At 30.8% G+C, this 19315-nt stretch overlaps 1 protein-coding gene across 1 annotated transcript in view; it reads left to right on the forward strand.

Moving 5' to 3' along the window:
• The first annotated feature begins 2346 nt into the window (after positions 1–2346).
• Positions 2347–19315, forward strand: part of LOC144545057 (uncharacterized) — a 29885-nt gene continuing 12916 nt past the window's right edge. Inside the window, exon 1 of the mRNA XM_078293613.1 lies at positions 2347–2649. Within this exon, the coding sequence (XP_078149739.1) occupies positions 2362–2649 (288 nt within the window). The 5' untranslated portion in view covers positions 2347–2361. The remainder of the gene's footprint in view (positions 2650–19315) is intronic.

Genomic DNA, 19315 nt, shown 5'->3' on the forward strand with positions numbered 1-19315 from the left:
CACATCGATCAAACATAAATAACAACATCTAAACATACAAAATATAAACAACATTCAAATCAAACAAAATCGATCAAAGCAAGAGTATATTACATCATGCTAAATCAAACATAATATCACATTTTGACAATACTAATTACATGAGCTAATCCACAAACACTAAAATCTTCTTGTGACCTAGAATTAATTGATAACCTGGTCATGAAGGTTCTTGTTGACAAGCTGTAGGTGGTCTGTCTGAAAAAAGATGCAATTATATCTGTTACATCATGCTAAATTTTGTATAATATGTTGTTTTCATATTTTTGAAAAGTCTTAACTTTGAAAATGGTTAGAAAATAGCAGAAAAATCCAAATGGAGAAAACTTTGGCTCTAAACCACTTGTTTTTCTGTCCTCTATCTAACTGTGTAAGTGGATTTTGGATTTAGACTTTTGATCAGCCTGCACTGGCTGATCTGTCACAGGAGGTCAAGAAAAGATCGTAGCCAACTTTAGAAATTCATTCCAAGAGTTTTACTAAGCCAAATTTAATGTTCTTTATATGAAAATTCTCAAGACATGGTGTTATATATGCTGGTAATTTTTCATAAATTTTGGGGCTCCCTAACTATACCAAACAGTAGCCTAAACACAGGGGTAAACTGGGAACAGTGCTGTCATTTTTGCTGTTTTTTCCCATTTCAAAGGCTGAACTTCAAAAATTCATTAAAAATAGCAAAAAAATCCAAATTGATCAAAATTAAAGCCTAAACTGCATGAAATTAAATCCTCTATCTATCTGTCCTATTTATTTTACCAGAATCAGAGTTTATGTTCTCTATCTATCTGTCCTATTTATTTTACAATTTAATAATAAAGGAAGCTCACCTTGTTAAGCATGATTGCTACCTCAGATGAGAAGGTGCCATTTGTCATCTCCTTGAGCACGGCTGATACCACACTGTGATACATTAAAAAGAAAACTCATGACCTTTTGTTTTGTTTCTTTTATTTTTTCCTTGAACTAATAAGCATTGCAATATTAATAATGTTAGTACTGATAATAATAAATTGGTAGAATCAGAGAGAGGAGCTAGAACTCACACATCGACTTCTATTGTTCGCTTCTGGTTCAACTGAGGCTGATTTTGGTGTGCATCCAATCCAAGCTCCTCCATCATTTCCATCTAGAGAGAGAATAAGGGAGAGTTACCTGTATCAATGCATTGAGAATCTTGACTGTCTCCTTCTTCCATGACTACAATTGATGAGATTTGCCAAGTTCTAGATCAGAGGGAAGAGAAGAAGAGAAGAGTTACCTGGTCAAGTCGGAAGTGAACCCGCATGCGAAAACGGCTCGGTCTTGGCTGGTCCGGCGAGAGAGCAAGAGAAAGATGGTGCGTCGAGAGAGGCGAGAGAGCGAGAGAGAGATGCTGAGGGCCATTGGTCTGAGGCGAGAGAGAGGCGATCAATTTTGAAAAAGGGTTTGGGGTTTCGATCAAAATTTGAAGGGTTTCGATTGGGTTCTGGCGCGCGGAGGAGAAGGTTCTGGCGCCCACGCGATTTACTCCCAAAATTTCAGCGAAAAAAAAAAAAAAAAAAAAAAAAAAAACTTTCAGAGACCGGTACTGGCGCCGGTCGCTGATACCGGTCGCTGATACAGTTGTCGCCGAAATTTGAGTGGAAATTTTTATATTTGATGAAAAATTGAACATCAGCGACCGGCGTCACTACTGGTCGCTGATACCGGTCGCTGAAGCTCCGTTTTGCTGTAGTGATATTATTCATATTGAAATGTGCTTGGAGACCAAATTTTATATTTTTTGGAAAATTTTATTATTTTTTTAGAATTTTTGAAAATCAGTGTTTTTCATTAAATAAATTATTTTTAGAATTTTGCTATATTGATTTTTCTCGACATGACTCGAAGTATTCTTCTTGCAAACTGTAAAAGCTTCCGCACGAAGATAAGAAAATTAAACATGTTGGAAACATAGGAAACATCTTGTAACTTGCTATCTTGAATTCTTATTTTTCTCTACATAACTAAAAGGATTATTATTGCTTACTGTTGCAATGACGTACATGTCCAATCAACAAAGTGTTCTATTTTAAAACATATATACAAACTGAATAACCAGCAGAAATATCTAGTCAAAATCAAAGGTTATTTTACCAGTAATATCATGTAGTTTATTTTGGACGATCTTTCCTCGGTTCCATATAGGTCTTCGAAAGGGTCTAGGACAACTCACCAAATGGAAGTTTCTCTTTCTTTGCGTTTGTAAATGGAAAGAACATTACATTACATTTCTTTTTTTATTTAAGGGGCTGGGCTAGTGTTGTGTTTGTAAACCCAACCAAGGAAAAGGGACTAACAATGGATACACTCTTTACCAGACTAGAAGAGGCCTCTCATGCTGGAGATGTCAATGTATTAAAAGAGCTTCTCCAGGAAGATAAGAACTTGCTCGAGAAAGTGAATGGTAGAACATCAGTGGGAGATAATCCCTTGCATATTGCTGCAATGCTTGGACATGCTGATTTTGTTTCCGAAGTTATCTATTGCAAACCTGAGCTTGCGAAGGAGCTCAATGGCCAGGGCTTGTCACCTCTGCATTTGGCTGCCGCCCACGGTCATGTCACTGTAGTGAAGGAGTTATTGAAGGTAATATAGATCAGTTGTATGTTTTTTTCTGATAATAACTAAAACAAACAAATATTAAATTAAACCAAAGCTCCTCCCTCCTACTAACCCAACTAATCCTTAAATTAACCTATACAATCATGAAGAATAATAACACTAAAATTTATAAGTTCGATTCTGCAACCACATATATCATACAAATTTGCAAATTAAGCATATCTTTCTCATGTCTTTGTTCAAATTTTGTACATATGTACCCTGACAATAATCCTTGCTGAACTTAACGACGACAACTTTTCATGGGAAATTAATGTTTTTGGGACGACCGGCAGATTAAAATATATGGCCATTGATGGACAGTACTTTGCTTACAAAATATAAGTATTCAAAATAATAAGTAAACAAGAAACAGATGAGAACGCCACTATTACATATATATTATGTACCATTAACTTGTAAAAATTTGGTTGTCAACAAACCTTCAAGATCTTACTGTTGACAAAATATGCATGTAAAAATTTTCATATTTTTCTGCAGGATGGCTCCGACCTTTGTTTAATAAGTGAGGAACAGGAAGGGTTACTGCCGCTTCATATTGCTGTTAAAAAAAGAAGGACAGTAATAGTGAAAGAGTTAGTTGAAGCCTGTGAGGAGGCGGTCCATAAGCTTACCAATTGTGGAGAAAGTATTCTTCATTTGGCTGTCAAATATAATTCTTTTGACACAGTTGAGTTCTTGATCGATCAGGTGCAGGACATTAATGCAAAGGATGACAGAGGAAATACAATTTTGCATCATGCCGTAGCAACCAAGCAATTATCGGTATTACCTTTCTTCCTAATAAAATAAGTGGTTGAATATATTCATCCTTGATACCCTAAGTTTTCTAAGTGTATATACTTAACAAATTACACCTTTACATCTCAGGTAATCAAATTTCTGTTGAATAAAGTAGCCATCGATGTGAACGCTAGGAACTTGATGTCCTTAACTCCACTCGATGTTCTTCTGGAATCACGACCACAGAATGGAGATCTCATCATTGGCGAGATGATACGGGCAGCTGGGGGGAAGACTGCAGTTGAATTAGGACCTGTCATCAGGGATTCTGTTTCAAGAATGTTACCGTGGCAACCCCATTGTATTGTCACCACAAATGAGAGAAAGGAGAAAAAGGAAAAGAAGTATGATCCACAAATTCTGTTGTTGGTAGCGACGTTGGTGACTACTGTCACCTTCCAAGCGGCATTAAATCCTCCAGGAGGATTTAAACCTGATGATAAGGATCATGAAATGACTAAAGGTCAACCTGTCTTTGGCCATTTTCTAAATTACTTCATGTTTTATGACGTGTCTGCCCTTTTTTTATCTGTTAGTGTTATGATGCTTTTGTTATGTGTGGTCCCTCGGAAGAAAAACATTGTGATGAAGTTCTTAGTATGGGTGATCTGGTTTGCTGCCTCCTCAATGGCTCTGGCATTCACTTGTGGCATATCTGTGCTCTACAGTAATGATGAATACTCTAATGATAATAATAATCCTAATCATGATAAGTGGTACATGTCGGCTCCAGAATTACTCAGTCTATGGAACTTGCTCTTCACGATTGGTATCTCCTGGGTATGTGTTCGGATTATTATTTTCTTGCTGAAGAAATGCGGGATATGGGAGCCAGTTCTACGGCATTTTGCTTCGCTAAAGAGAGGATGCTTCTTGATGTGGCAACAATTTAGTAATATAACAAAAATTAAAATTAATGGGTCAAATTGTTGTCAGTTGTTCAAAAAGGTAATTTGCATTGTATTGATCCTTGCTGTTTTGGCGGCCATTAGCTATCGATGGGTCATAATTTTTCGGTCTCCTTAAATGCTTTGATAGAAGGAAAAAGAACTTTTGTATTCGTACTATATGTATATGTAATAGTGGTGTTCATGTGCATTGTTGCGGGTGATCCATTATATTAAGAAATATATATTTTTATTGAATAAAGTTTAGAGGTCAAGTCACACAACCATTTAATATCACAATGATTTTTTCATTCGGTTTTGGAATGAAAGAACCTCTCTGATGAAGAATGGTCTTAGATTAGATTTCATCATATAGATCAAGGACATCTATATAAAAGTGCAATAGGCCTCTTAGAAAATAATATCCGACGGTCCACTGTACCAAAAGTAGAAAACAATAAATGAGCGCGCCACCGGCTATGTGCTTTGTAATATAAATAGGATCTTAGAATTGCAAGAAAAATCATATCAAATACATATTATATTTCTCCTCAGTCTTTCATCTCTATTTACAAAACAACATGGTATCAGAGAATTAAGTTCTGTGACGCCAAAAGCAACCATAAACACTGTACTAGTAAATTGGTACGCACAACACAAACAAAAAACATAACAGAAAAATCAGCAAAATAGCAATTTTTCATCCCATTGTGTATATCGAAATTTATTATGATATCTATATCGTATTTAAATTGGTATCAGAGAATTATTATGATATCTAAATTTATATGACATTTCACAATACATGTTGGAAATTTTTCATCCCATTGTGTGTATCGAAAACTCAATTGTTGTGAACAAAATCAAATTTTTCAAGAGATATTCATGTATTTATTGTTTTTTTTTAAACCTTTTGTTCTAAACTATTATCTAAACTGATCTGTTATACAGTTGGAATTGATCATCATATGGAAAGAAAATGAGTATAATAGCAAAGTTTATTATTTATATTTAAAATAAATCACACAATTTTCATATAGGATAAAGATTTATTTCCCCCACCTTCAATCCCCCAAATATCCCCCAGTACTAACGGTCTATTTTCCATCTCCAATCTTTCCAATTTTTTAAAATTTTCTAACTTCCAAACTTGTCTCTATCTGTCCAAATGATCAAGCTTGAAAAAGAAAGAGAAATCAAGTTGTCCGCTCCAAACTTCATCGATTATCGCATCCCCATGTCGTCTTTATCCAATGATCTAATATGTCTTGATTAATTACTTTCGAATCTTTCTGCTTTTTTATACCCAATAACACTCTGCGCATTGTCCCAATCTAATTTGATTATGAAAGCAAAAAATGACCAAAAAAATCAATGGAGAGAGATTACCGAGAAGAGATTTGGTTCGTATTCAAGTGTTGAAATTGATCCATATTCAACTACCTTGATTACTTACTTTCTCATGGCCCGACTGTTAGATCTAAAGTTCTGAGTTGACCCGGATTTGCTTTCAATAATTTTCTTTTGAAATAATTTTTTCGTATGTAACATTTCTCACATATTGTGATTAGTGTTGTAAAAAACGTCCATTTAGGCCAATTAATCTGGCGACTAATCGTTGGCAGTCACCAAACCGTTATGAATTTTTCATACTAATCGGCCGGTTATTTCTGTATAGCCGACTATTCTTTATTATTTATGATTAATCACTTGGCGGTGATTTTAATATGATTACTTGCCGGTGATTTTAATATAGGTGGGTTTTTGACCTTTCTTTAAAAAAATATGACAGGTAGCATAGCAAAATCATCAAACTTTAACAATTTTTGTTTGCATTGCTGTGTTGAATTTATAATATAATTAAAATAATAAAAACAATATATATAATAGTTATATTGTATTCTATATTTTTGAAAATTGTTGTATCGTCGTATCCGTATCTTATCTGATATGATAACCGTACCTGTATTGATACAACATAGTCTACAATGTAAATATTAGTACATAAATGCATAAGTCTGAATACTTTTCATATTACGTATTGATAGAATTAAGCATCAAACAGAGTAATTTGTGAAAATTATTAAATTGAGATACTTTTCAACGTAACAATTCATACTTCAGTTATAAGTATGAGTACTTACAATACTTGATATTAATACTTTCAGGACGATGTATAAATACTTGCAATACTTTATATTAATACTTTCATATATCATCTAGTGCTATATGAAAAAAAAATTAATAGAATTTGTTAGATTACATATACTTGATGTATAAACTATTTACATTTACAATAGGAGGTATGAATACTTGGTATTAGTTCTTTCAAACGTCATCTGATATCATAAGAAAAAAAAATTATTGATAAAATCTTTTAGGTAAAACTCTTGATACATAAACTATTAACATTGCATGACGAATTATGAATACTTGCAATATTTGAAATTTATACTTTCATACATCATCTCGTGCCATATGGAAATAAAAATAAAAATTTCATAGATTCTGTTAGTTACTCACACTTGACATATGAACTATTTACACTTGTATGACGATGTATAAATAATTGCACTATTTAATATTAATATTTTCAGACATCATCCTGTGTCATATGGAAAAAAATGATAAAATATGTCAGGTACAAACACTTCAGACATGAATTATATACACATGTATTACGAGATATGAATACTTGAACGAGAAGGTATGAATACTTGCTCGACAAGATATAAATACTTACACAACAAGGTATTCACGACGATGTATGAATACTTGCACGACGAGGTATGAAATACTTGCACGACGGACAACCTGAAAGTATGTCATCACGGATCTCATTTGATAGAGAAAATTACATAGAAGACGTCCTTGGTTTTAGATTTGCAAACTTTCTCATTGTCACACCCCGAGACAACTCGCCACGTATTTACATATAAGGCGTGTGCACATCACATACATTATCAATAATAAATACTCATGCAATATTTAAAAATCAAACGAGTCTTCTAACATCCCAAATATTTTGAGTAGATTACACACATTCAACATGAGATCAAGACAAACATGACAAACAAACCGATAATTGTCATGTCAGTCAATGTATCCACTTTTAAAGAGAAAATTAAAGTTTAACTAAAAAGAAAATGAAAAGATGCTTGAGCCATCTGCTCGTTGATCTCCAGATCCACGTTTCTCTTATTTGTGCTCCATATCGTCCTCATCATTTCCTGGAACCCACGTAAAAGTGGAAATGGGTGAGAGATCGAACAGTCTCTCAGTACGGGATTTAGTTCCAGTCCCGGAATTTATCAAATTAACTTATTAATACAAACTAGAAATTAAAATTGTATCCTCACATTTAATCTTACTAATGCATATTTAAAAAAAAAACACACACACACACATACACTTCTTTAGTTATCTTTCATGTTTTTAACTGCCTCACCAGGGGGACTCAAACCCCACTAGATCTTAGCCGTGCCACTAGCGGGGGACTCGAACCACCGCTAGATCTTCTTTGCCTCACCAAGGGGACTCGAACCACCCCAGCTATTGGCGTCTCACTAGGGGGACTCGAACCACCACTAGTTCAACTGTCTCACTCAACGGGGACTCGAACCACCGCAAGATATTGACCCGTGACGGAAAGTCTAACTAACGCCACGTTAACGAGGGGTCCAGTCGAACACCAGACCCAATGTATACATTCCAACATGCGTTCAACGCATATTGGCTCCTTTCCTTTAATTTATCCATTACATTTCATATTCGTTTCATTAATCACACACGAGTCATACTCAACACATCACGTCCTATAAATCCGTTGATCGAACGAATAATCATATCCTAGTATTCTAAACAAAGCAAAAAGGATCGTTCGATTCAACATGCATAATTCTATAAATAAATAAATGCAAACAAAACGATAAGTAACAATTTGACAATGTCCAGGAAACCCGTACCTGTTGTCGTGGAATAGTTCACTCCTGCCTCTACGTTACTTCTTACTTCAGAATTCGGACCTAGATCATATAACATGGTTTCTAAATTAATATTTATACATGTTTTCTATGCAGACAAGTCTATTGCTAAACTAATTTTTGTTAAGCATAAGATCCGTAAATTATTCATAATATTTTAAACATAAATATATTTTGTTCTACTATACGATCTGACAAATAATGGAATTGTATACTTTTGTCTAAATATCATTCATTAGATTCCAAACAGAAATACTTATATCTATTTTTCATCAGGAATAAGATCAATTTATTTATAAGTTTTTAGAAGGGACCATTTTGAAATAAAAATTACTTTAGGGTTATCGGTGAATAAATTCCTAGGGTTATCGGTGAAAATTTATCCTTTTAATAAAATAATTGATGGTACTAAAAAAAATATAGGTATAAATCCGTTAATAATCTCTGTTATCAAACTTCATAGTATAAATCCATTTAATTAAAATAATTCCATATCTGAACTATATGAACGAAGACATATATGTGTGTATGTATATAGGTAGCTAGTGTGAAATACATCTTCTTTTTATTCGCTTGCCGAATCCAAAAGAATGAAAATACATCTTCTAGGGTTATCGGCGAAAAATTACAATCCAATAAAATTATATATATAATTTCTAAAGTTTGATGAAATTCGGTCAAAATCCTTGACCATCTTTGACTTTAGTATATATATAAGTTATTATCCTTCAAAGGCAAATCAAAACTGGGCACATCAGAAATTTTAACAACTATTGATTAAAGAAATTATTAATAATTGCTACCGGTTACAAAGAACCAAGACAATTTTATCGAGTAATAATAATACTTTCTAATAAATAAATAATTATTAAAACTTATATAATTCTCAAAATTCTTATCAAATAAATAAGTATAATATAAAGATTATATAAACATGACAAAATAGAGGAATCAAATCGATGAGTATAATAATTGTCTAATTATTCATGAATTCATATAATTAATAGCAGAACCTATTTTAACTAATATTACAATCTAACATATTCTAATAAATTAATTTATGCATGGAATGTAGAAATCTTTTATACCTTTCGTGCAGAAAATTACTCTAGTTAAATATATCAATCTAACATAATCTAACATATTTTAATCGATGAAATTTATACAACAATTATATAAATAAAATATCATGGTTTAGATGGAGTACCTTATAGAAGAAATTCTTCAGAACATAGAAGATTCAACTCGATTTAGCAAGATTGTAATTTTTGGAGTTTAAGAGAGGAATTTAGTTTATAGGATTTGGCACAAAAGAATGTGCGGCAGTGAATAAAATAAAAGCCCAAGATTGTCATTTTGCAATCAATCCAGGGGAATGATGCAGCAGGGAAATAAATATAAAATAAAGGAGATGGTAATTTCTGCGTAACAGACGAATTAATTTGATAATAGGAACAGTCGCTATTTACAAAGGAAAATACGCTATGTGTAACGCGGTTATCTTGGAAAGTTAATTATGGAGAGATATTATACTAAAATCTCAAACTCAGGTTTCAAATTCCCTTTTGTGATTTCTTAATGTTTAGTCACTCTGTGTTTGTCTTACCGACACTGCTATATATAATGTTTCTTAATTTATATGTTTTAGTTAATACTATATTATAATTATTTGCCGTTACTGTTGATATCTTGTTAATTAAGATGACATTTATAATTTATTTCATTAGATAAATCTACATACATCTTGTATGTTGATAATATTGTTATTAAATATATTGAAAGTTGTTTTGTTGAACGTCAGTATTTCGTATATTTTGTTTTGTTTTTTTATATAATTTTCTGATGGTCTGTAATTAACATAATTCTATTCAAGGTGCCTATTTTGCATTCTTATTAAACTAAGCTATTTAATTAAAGAAATAAGAAGATATCTAAATTATTTTCATCGTACCTTAATATAGTACTTCCATTACGTGGTGTTACACTCATAGATTGTTAGAAATATTGACAAGATTGAACGGAGAAAAAAACCCAACTCTAAAAACATGTAGAAGATGTGCCTAGTTTTTTTTTCTTTTCTAAATACTTACAATCTTAGATATGAATACTTGATATATTATATATTAACACTTGCGCGTATAGGTATCCATATTTGCACGTGTCAGTTATAAAATCTATTAAATATTAGGTGGTCCCCCAAGTAATTAATGAAGTAGAGTTAGTTGATAGTCTCCATAAATAGTTATTGACTGGGGGATGACTGAGGAAAATTGACTGGAGGATGGTTAGTCGATCCCTTTCATATATAAGGAGTAGACCAAACTTTTGCATTAAACAGTTGAAAAAATGAAAGTAAATTTCGGATGATTCAGTGGTTTTACCTTTTTGCTCTATTTCTATTTTTGCCTACTCACTTTCTGTCTTTCTTTACTCCTGACTCAATATTTAGCTCTTTTCCCTCCAATAAACATAAAAAACACATATTTTTCTCATTTCCTATTTAACAATTACTAATCTTAGTTGAGAAAGGATATTTTAAAGGTTCTTAGTTGAGAAAGGTATTTTTGGAAGTTCTAAGATGGGAATTTTTTTATTAATAAATCCGTACACAATTGTACTATCCAACTAAAACCTCATCTTGTAAGCAAAATGAATTTTTATATATTTTTTTTATTGATGACTTGTAAGTAAAGCAGGTTTTAGGTTTCGAACAGAAATCTAATTAAAGAAAGAGAAAAAAGAAGTTCAATATGGTTGAACTTTTTTACATTTTATTTTTTTAAAAGTTATCTAAATTAAAAGAAATTAAAAAATAATATGAATTGATAAAACTCCTCTGCTGACACCTCCTTATGTCAGCTAAATGTTGTTTGAATGTATAAAATTCCACATATCTTGCACCTCCTGAGACAATTTGTTAATTGACTTGTATTCTTCTCTAAAAATTCTTGAGCATCTTTCTCTCCAATCTGTAAACATCGTCATTGCCAGAATTTGTTTTGTTTTATTGTCTGCCTCCTTTCCCAGCAGCCAACTTTGAGCTTCTTTTTGACAACCAATCTCTATTAGGCAAATGGAATATGTCAACCACTGTTTGATATAATTGAATTGAAAAGGAGCACTCTAAGAACAGGTGTTTTACATTCTCCCCTGTTGCTCTACACAAGAAACACATGCTTGGTAGGTTCCATTCTTTCTTCATCAAGTTACCAGCTATCAGGATTTTGTTGTGAAACACCACAACTTTAAATATTCTAATAATCTGAATGAATTTGCCCGAATTTATGTCTCTCCAACCACATCCTTTTGGTTATTTACATTTTATATTAATGATTATTTATGGTACTAAAGAGGTACACTTATTTGATGGTACCAATGATTTTAATTTAATAAAATTTTGTTCTTGATTAGTCGGTTTCATGGACCAACAATTTTTTTATGAATTTATACTTGTGAAATTTATAAAAATATGTAGCTCACATGAAATTTAAAAAAAAAAAAAATCTGATGATGATCTATAAAAGGAATCGTACAAGTTGTTTGTTTATTTCTAAACAAAATCTAAGGACATAATGGGTATGAGGAAGAGGCAAATATTAAAGGAATAATTAACAAGGATTAAAATTATCTGCAGATTAGAAAATTTGAATAATGTTATGTTAATATAAAAGTTATTGTAGTAATATCAGCCTCCAAATATAACCCATGCATAACTCCTGCTGAAATACCTTTTAATTTTATTTTAGTATTCCTTCTTCTGTCTAGCAAAATCATGCATGTATGCCCATAATTGAACGGTTCGGATTGACCTTTTGAAATTTCAAAAATGAAGATATGAGTGTGAAGTAAAACATACATTTTGTTTGCTAATGCATTTGTACTTAAATATTTGAAGTATAATTTGGATTATTTTGGCAGTTCAATATTAAAAATGTATGGAATGTAATAAAAATGACAGTGTTTGCAGTTTTTTCTACATTGTTAATGCTACTGAACGATTCACTTGAACAGGAATTTCATGAAATATGAGAAATGAGTGCTGGTTTTCAATCGCATTTTTACACAATGTGCTGGTTTTCTTGCAAAAGACGGAACCCTTTTAATGCAAACCGTGATTTTCCAAGCTTAATCTGAAAAAAAAAAGAAAATAAATCTGCTATTATTCCTTTTTTAGTAAACTGAATTTTAAGCTCTTTCAAAATGTATCTCTTACTCTCTGTTAGCATTTCTTCTAACGAAAGCCTTCAAGAAACAAAGAAAACAATACTGGCAATTTCAACAGTAAAAATCAGAATTAGCTTGTTATTTTAGTAATTTGTCAAAAATAACAAGTAAACAACCTTTAACCTTTGTCATATAGGATAGCTGTCCTTTATTTTTTATTTTTATCAAGTAATGATCATGTTCCTCAAGAAATTATATAAAATTTCATAGAATTCGCAAGACCCATGAGTTGGGTTCTCCAAAAATGACATATTATGATGATTTGCTAAGAACGTAGCATGTCATTACATTGCATAGTTTTGTACAAGAAACGGTATTGTCTTACTTCAGTCTATTAGAATTTGAGGTACAATTTGGAATAAAATTTGAAGAAGAAATATTTCCTTTATTGCTCGTGTATATACAAGTCATTACTCATTACTATTAGTTGTTTCTCTTTATTTTATTTTCAAATAATTTCCTGTTTTTGGTTGAATTTTGTAATTTAGATTAAAAAGTTTTAGAGCTAAGAAGGGTTTAGGCTTTAGGCTTTAGGCTTAAAGAAGCTGAAAAGAAGAAATGATATTAGTTTTTATAAAGAATGCGTGATCAGCTCATAACCGACAACATATCATTTTGATTTTCATACATTGAAAAATTATAAAATTGTAATACTATTAATCCGACTGCAACGCGTGTGCATATAACTAAAAGTAGAAAGCATACAGTGCCTCTGACATTGCCGCATGAATTTCCCACAGTAACTAAAACTTGTTTGGTTGTTTGGGACCCATGCATGTGGTACGCTGAATGTTGGGGTACCCTATATATATTTTTCTTTAATAATATTTGTGCTTATCACATTGAAAGTTAATTTAATTACTGAGTGAAGAGCATGCATCTTCCTCTAGGTCAAGCATAGCAACAAAATTAACAACCTCAAAATTACATGTCCCCTTCAATAGAATAAATTAGAAATACCCATATGGTCATGCTTGACTTGAACGCAACTCTAATTAATGTAGTTCAAAAGCCTCAGAAGAAAATGACAAAAGAACAATCACTTAAAAGATTCAACAGAAGATTTTGATAATACCATTAAAAAAAAATAAAATAAAATAAAAATAAAAAAAAGTCTTTGGTCTAGTGAGATAAAGGCAACCCTCCCCTCCTTGTGGGAGACTACATGTTCGAAATATGAATAAGACAATCACTTATTAATATTAAATTGTTGGGTGCCTTGACCTCCAACCTTAATTTATTCACAAATATTTATCAAAAACAAAGTTAACAAAAAAAAAAAAATTCACAAAATTTTAAAAATAATAAAATTTAATATCTTACTATATAGATTTGGATCTGTAAATCGTATTAATCTACAATTGTCTATTTGATATCTTGAAGCAGTTGAGATAATTAAGCAAGCATCTAAAATTTAAAATTGGAACGCTGCAGTTATATAATTTTATTGGGTATATACAACTTCTGCCTTCAATAACAATCCTTACAAGGCTTGAAATTTTGGACTTGTGTTCCAAAACAAAAGTTTTGCATTGGACCTGGCATTAGTAGTTAGTCTCAACACCCGTATTATATGTTGATGGTACAATGAAATCAAGCCTAACTACTCTATATTGGAGTTTGCGGGGTTAAAGTCCAAGCCCGAATTATTTCAGAACCACCACAAGAATGTAGCAACAGTGTTATAATTCATATAATTGAAGAACTAGATCTGATAGGTGCACTGCAGAATATAAAAGTTTAAAAATTAGTCAAACTTAAATATGATATTATGAATTATAGAGGGGCGCGCAATACGTAATTTCAAAGCTTTGAGGTCGGTGTTAACATGAAATTTCCCTTATTAATTAAGTAGTTTAAAATATATTAAACATATTGTAGTGTTATAATTAATATGTAAATATGTGAGTTTTTACAATTTTGAAGAACAATTCTGATATTACAAATATTTGAGAGGACAATATGTAACAAACTAACAATGAAGTTATTGAGGGGGACACATGAAATAACCCCAAAATTTTAATTACAAATTTAGTACAGTGAACATCAATTCGCCTATTTCAAACTCTTTTTAATCCATACATGTAATGAGTCTATTCGTGAAACAACGAGTAGTGTGAGTGTGAATGTGTTATAAATTGGACTTCGAATTATAATATTTGACTATAAAATTTTATGATAAATATTGATATTTTTTTTCATGATGTTGTGTGTACAGAGAATACAGTTGGTGTGAAACAAATTACATTTTTCATGAGACATTCATCCATTTGTTGTTTTTTTGAAACAATAATTACTTCGAAACTATTTTATATGCTTATCTTTAATATAATTGAGATTTATTATTATCACGAGGAAAGAGAACTAGAGAATGATAGAAAAATATATTACTTGTTGTGGAGAAAATTTCTATATTTTTTTAAGAAAGACATTAGAAGAAATCAAATAAATAAATTTTATTTGTTCTAGTTTCTAAATAATTCAGAATATAGTATCAAAAGTTGGAGCTTATATAATAACCTTATTTTTTAAATATTAATTGGTCTGGTTAATGCTAAATTGCTTAAATAATTGGAATCAATTGCAAAGATATAGTAAGCGAAGGGAATGTTTCAATTTGTATTTTATTTATAACATGAGTTACTACGCGTCTTTTATTAAAAGACATGAATATAATATTATAATTTTATTCACTTAATATTGCTGACGAGATCTACTTCTAAATTATTATCTGTAACTGTTTCAAAAATTTTATGAATGCCAAAGGTAAAGTCGATACTGTTTCCGCTGTTGTTTTAAAAAAAATATTATTTAATTTTGTAGTATTTAAAATTTTTTAATTATTATTTATTGATTTTTTTGTAATAATAAGAACTTCAATATATATTTACTATAATTTGTATTTTTCAAAACAAAGCAAACAAGAAGCCTGATAATTGACCCCCAAACAAATCTCCGAGCGCGTCCCCCAAGTACTTGATATCTAACTTTTATTTTCAACGCTCATATTCAAACATTTAAATCTCTGTTTATAACATTTATAATGGTACTGAAAAATTTTAAATCTCTATCTACAAGCATTTAAAATTATAAATCTAGGTAGTTTTAACTCGTAACTACTTTTATGTTCAAACCAAAAAAGTAAAGGTTATTTTAACCCAGATTTTTTTTTCTTTGATCATTCTCGTCAATTTTTCCAACGACCCATCATGAATTTTATGAATCTAAAACTACAAACATTTTTTACTCGATTTTCTCTTTAAAATGAGATCAATGAATAATAACTTTTGAGTTATATTTGTGTTGTCATTTTTTATACCACTTAAATTCATTGTGACTTTCATTTTTTTTATTATTATTTTGCTTCAAAACCATTTAAACCTCTGTTTACAAGCATTTAGTTCTTTCGTATAAACCTCATGTACAAAGTATATAAATCTCATTAATAACACTTCAAATCTCTAGAATAAAGCGCATAAACCTCATGTACAAAGAATTTAAATCTCGACAATAACACTTCAAAGCATATAAACCTCAAGAATAACACTTCATGTACAAACCTCATGTACAGAGCATATAAACCCATGTACAAAGCCTTAACAATTTAAATGGTTGTAGACTGAGTTTTAAAAATTTGAAAATTTAAAGTGCTCATGAGATTTACATTCAAAACAAAAAACAAATGACTTGAAAATAACTCAAAAGTATTTCTTCATTAATCTTATTTGAAAGATAAAATTGAATATAAAATGTTTGTATTTTTAGATTCGTAATATTCATTACATATCATTGAAAAAATGGACAATAATGATCAGAGAAAAATAAAAAAAAATATAGTGGGTAAAAAGAATCTTCCATTTTTTTTTTGGCTTAAAGACAAAAGTAGTTAGGAGTTAAAACTATGCAGATTTAGAATTTTAATGCTTGCAGATAGAGGTTGAAATGGTTTTGAGTAGAATTGTAAAATATTATAAACAAAACTTTAAAACTTGAATATGAGCGTTGTAAATGAAAGTTAAACAAAATTGGAAGGTTTTTTTTTTGTTAAACTAGTTGAGGGACGAGCTCGGGTATGATAGTTCGAAGGACCATAATATTTCTCATCAAATAATTATACATCTATTTTTTTGAAAAAAAGTAGTAGGATTTATTTGTAATTTGATACCGTTGTACTGGCTACTAATATAATCAACAAAATGCATCTATGTTGCCGATTTTGAGTTTATAAAAAACATGAAGAAAAAAAGACTTGATTCATACCATCATTTCCGTTTTGATTTTGTCCAAAAATATCATGATCGTTGATTATCTAAAGACTCAGGGTTCTTGGGTATATGCACCTCAATTCTAATTAGCAAGCTCTTTGGGTACATGTGCCCTTTAATATAATAAACATGTACCCCATGGATATATATCATACAGTGACAAGTTCTGTTATTATATATACGAATAAAATTAGGACATAAGTAATTTATTATTTTATAATATAAATACTATATCAAAATATTAATATTATTGTAAAATAAAAAAAGAGAGGGCCTATATCAAAATTAGGACATATTTTACTTTAAACTCATATTTTGTAATTTCAAAGTTAAAACAGTTGATCTAAACTGTTTACCTGATCACCCTGATCACCATATTATATATTGTTGGGAGACTAAATTTTATGCTGTTTTTTTATTATTTTGTTGGACTTTTTTATTTTTTATTTTTTTAATTATGATTATAAATTTCTGTTTGAATTTCTGTTCTAATGACATTAAGAAAATCCGTCATTAATCAGCTCTTACCAATTATTTTCGATTTTTATGAAAACAATGATTGAATAGTTTCAAGAATATTTTTTGGTTAGAACACAAATTTATATATATTTTTATGAAGGAATTTAGCTAATAAATTTAAAAGAAATCACGCTAAATTACAGTACTATTTTTTACCACGTAGTCAATCCAGACCGCAATAGTAATTTACTTGTATTTCAAGGTTGAGATTATGTAGTTATTGATGACAACAAATAACTACATCGTTGAATCTTTTGATAATTATTACATAAGATGAATACTTAATTTTAAGATTGTATATGATGGGTCTTAATTCTGGACTTCCAAATTGGAAATCCATATTAATTGTTTTTGCATGATCATCCTAGCTAGCTAATGTATTAATTCGTTTCAATTACGATCATAAAACGTGATGATAAAATTACTTAGTAGCATTGGTATCCTCACTAATACTCACTGTCACTAATATTCATATCTTTGGGAATAGCTACTTCCATGGTCTTGCTCTCAACAATGATCATTTCTTTATCCTCACCTTTAATCATATATTTCTTTTGCTGTGCTTCGGCAGAATTCAACTATATACAATTTATGCATTTTAGTTATGGTTGGCAGGAATATATGGAATGCATGCATTGTTTGTTTCTAAACATGCTGATTTGTTATTGTTATTTCTTGATGTCGAAGAAGTTCTATTTTTTGCTCAATTTTGTATATCTGATCAAGCTATTGGTATGTTAATTAGTGGCAAAATTTACCTGTTCGTTGGCATTAAGTACCTCCTTGCATGCTGTGTTGTACGTTTCCATCATCCGCTTGACTTCCAAACGATGCCTTCCCATTTCTGTTTTTGAATCGTCTCCATAAATGTAGAAAAACACGAACCCATTAATACTCTCAAGCAATAATAATTTAGAAAGACTACAAAAAAATAAAAATAAATCAAATTGTCTATTTGAGAATTTGAATAGACATATGCCCATACCACCAAACTCTGAGTGATAAGCAACTCAAAGCTGAGCTAGTTAAGTGGTAAGAAAGGCAAATGAAATCTAGCTTCTCGTCCATACCTAATAATTAACAAAAGGAGAAGAAAAATTACAATGAGGGGAACTACCTGGCCCACACGCACAGAAAGTGGCACCAAACAAATTTGACCGACTACCTTGGTACCAACCCTCGCCTCATTCGTGATTGGAAGCAATTTTGAGTAATTGAATAAATTTTCTTGTTTCTACTTGTGATGTTTGCAGTGATTACATGAGTTGAGCCTTCGAGCTCTCATTTTTACTAATTGTTGTTAGTTTGTAGAATTGTTAAAGGGGTGATTGAATAAATCTGTACCAAAGATGTATGTACCTTTAAATTTATCAAAATTTATGACTTAAATTAAATAAATGGTGACGTGTTAATTAGCGAACATGCATGATTGAACAACCTATATAAAACAGGCTATCACTTAAATTAAATATTAGCAAAGTCATTTATATGACAGGGCGAACTAGGTTTCTTGGCTAAAATAAATACGGTAATGAAGAGGCAGAAGACAGACTTGTGTAACTGCTTGGAAAGAATGCATCTGTGGTGCTCATATCTTCTGATATTGCTGCTCCTGGTCATCGTTTGTGTTCATGGTTAGAAGCCAAGTTCGTTTGGTAATATATATATATATATATATATGAGGAGGGATCAAGTTACAATAATTTTTGAGTTACAACAAGTTATAATAACCATTTTCTACATTTTCAAAGTCCAAATTATCGATCCAAACCATTAGATGTGATCTCCACAATAAAATGTGCTTCTAGATCAAATTTTACATTTTTTGGAATTTTTTTACTATTTATTAAGATGGGTACAAAATTCAATGGTCTGAATTTGACTAGTTTTTGTACCCATCTTAATAAATAGTAAAAAAATTCCAAAAAATATAAAATTTGGTCTCCAAGCACATTTTATTGTAGAGATC

The sequence above is a fragment of the Carex rostrata genome, chromosome 27 (assembly GCF_964058835.1).
Source record: "Carex rostrata chromosome 27, lpCarRost1.2, whole genome shotgun sequence".
Classification (NCBI taxonomy): domain Eukaryota; kingdom Viridiplantae; phylum Streptophyta; class Magnoliopsida; order Poales; family Cyperaceae; genus Carex; species Carex rostrata.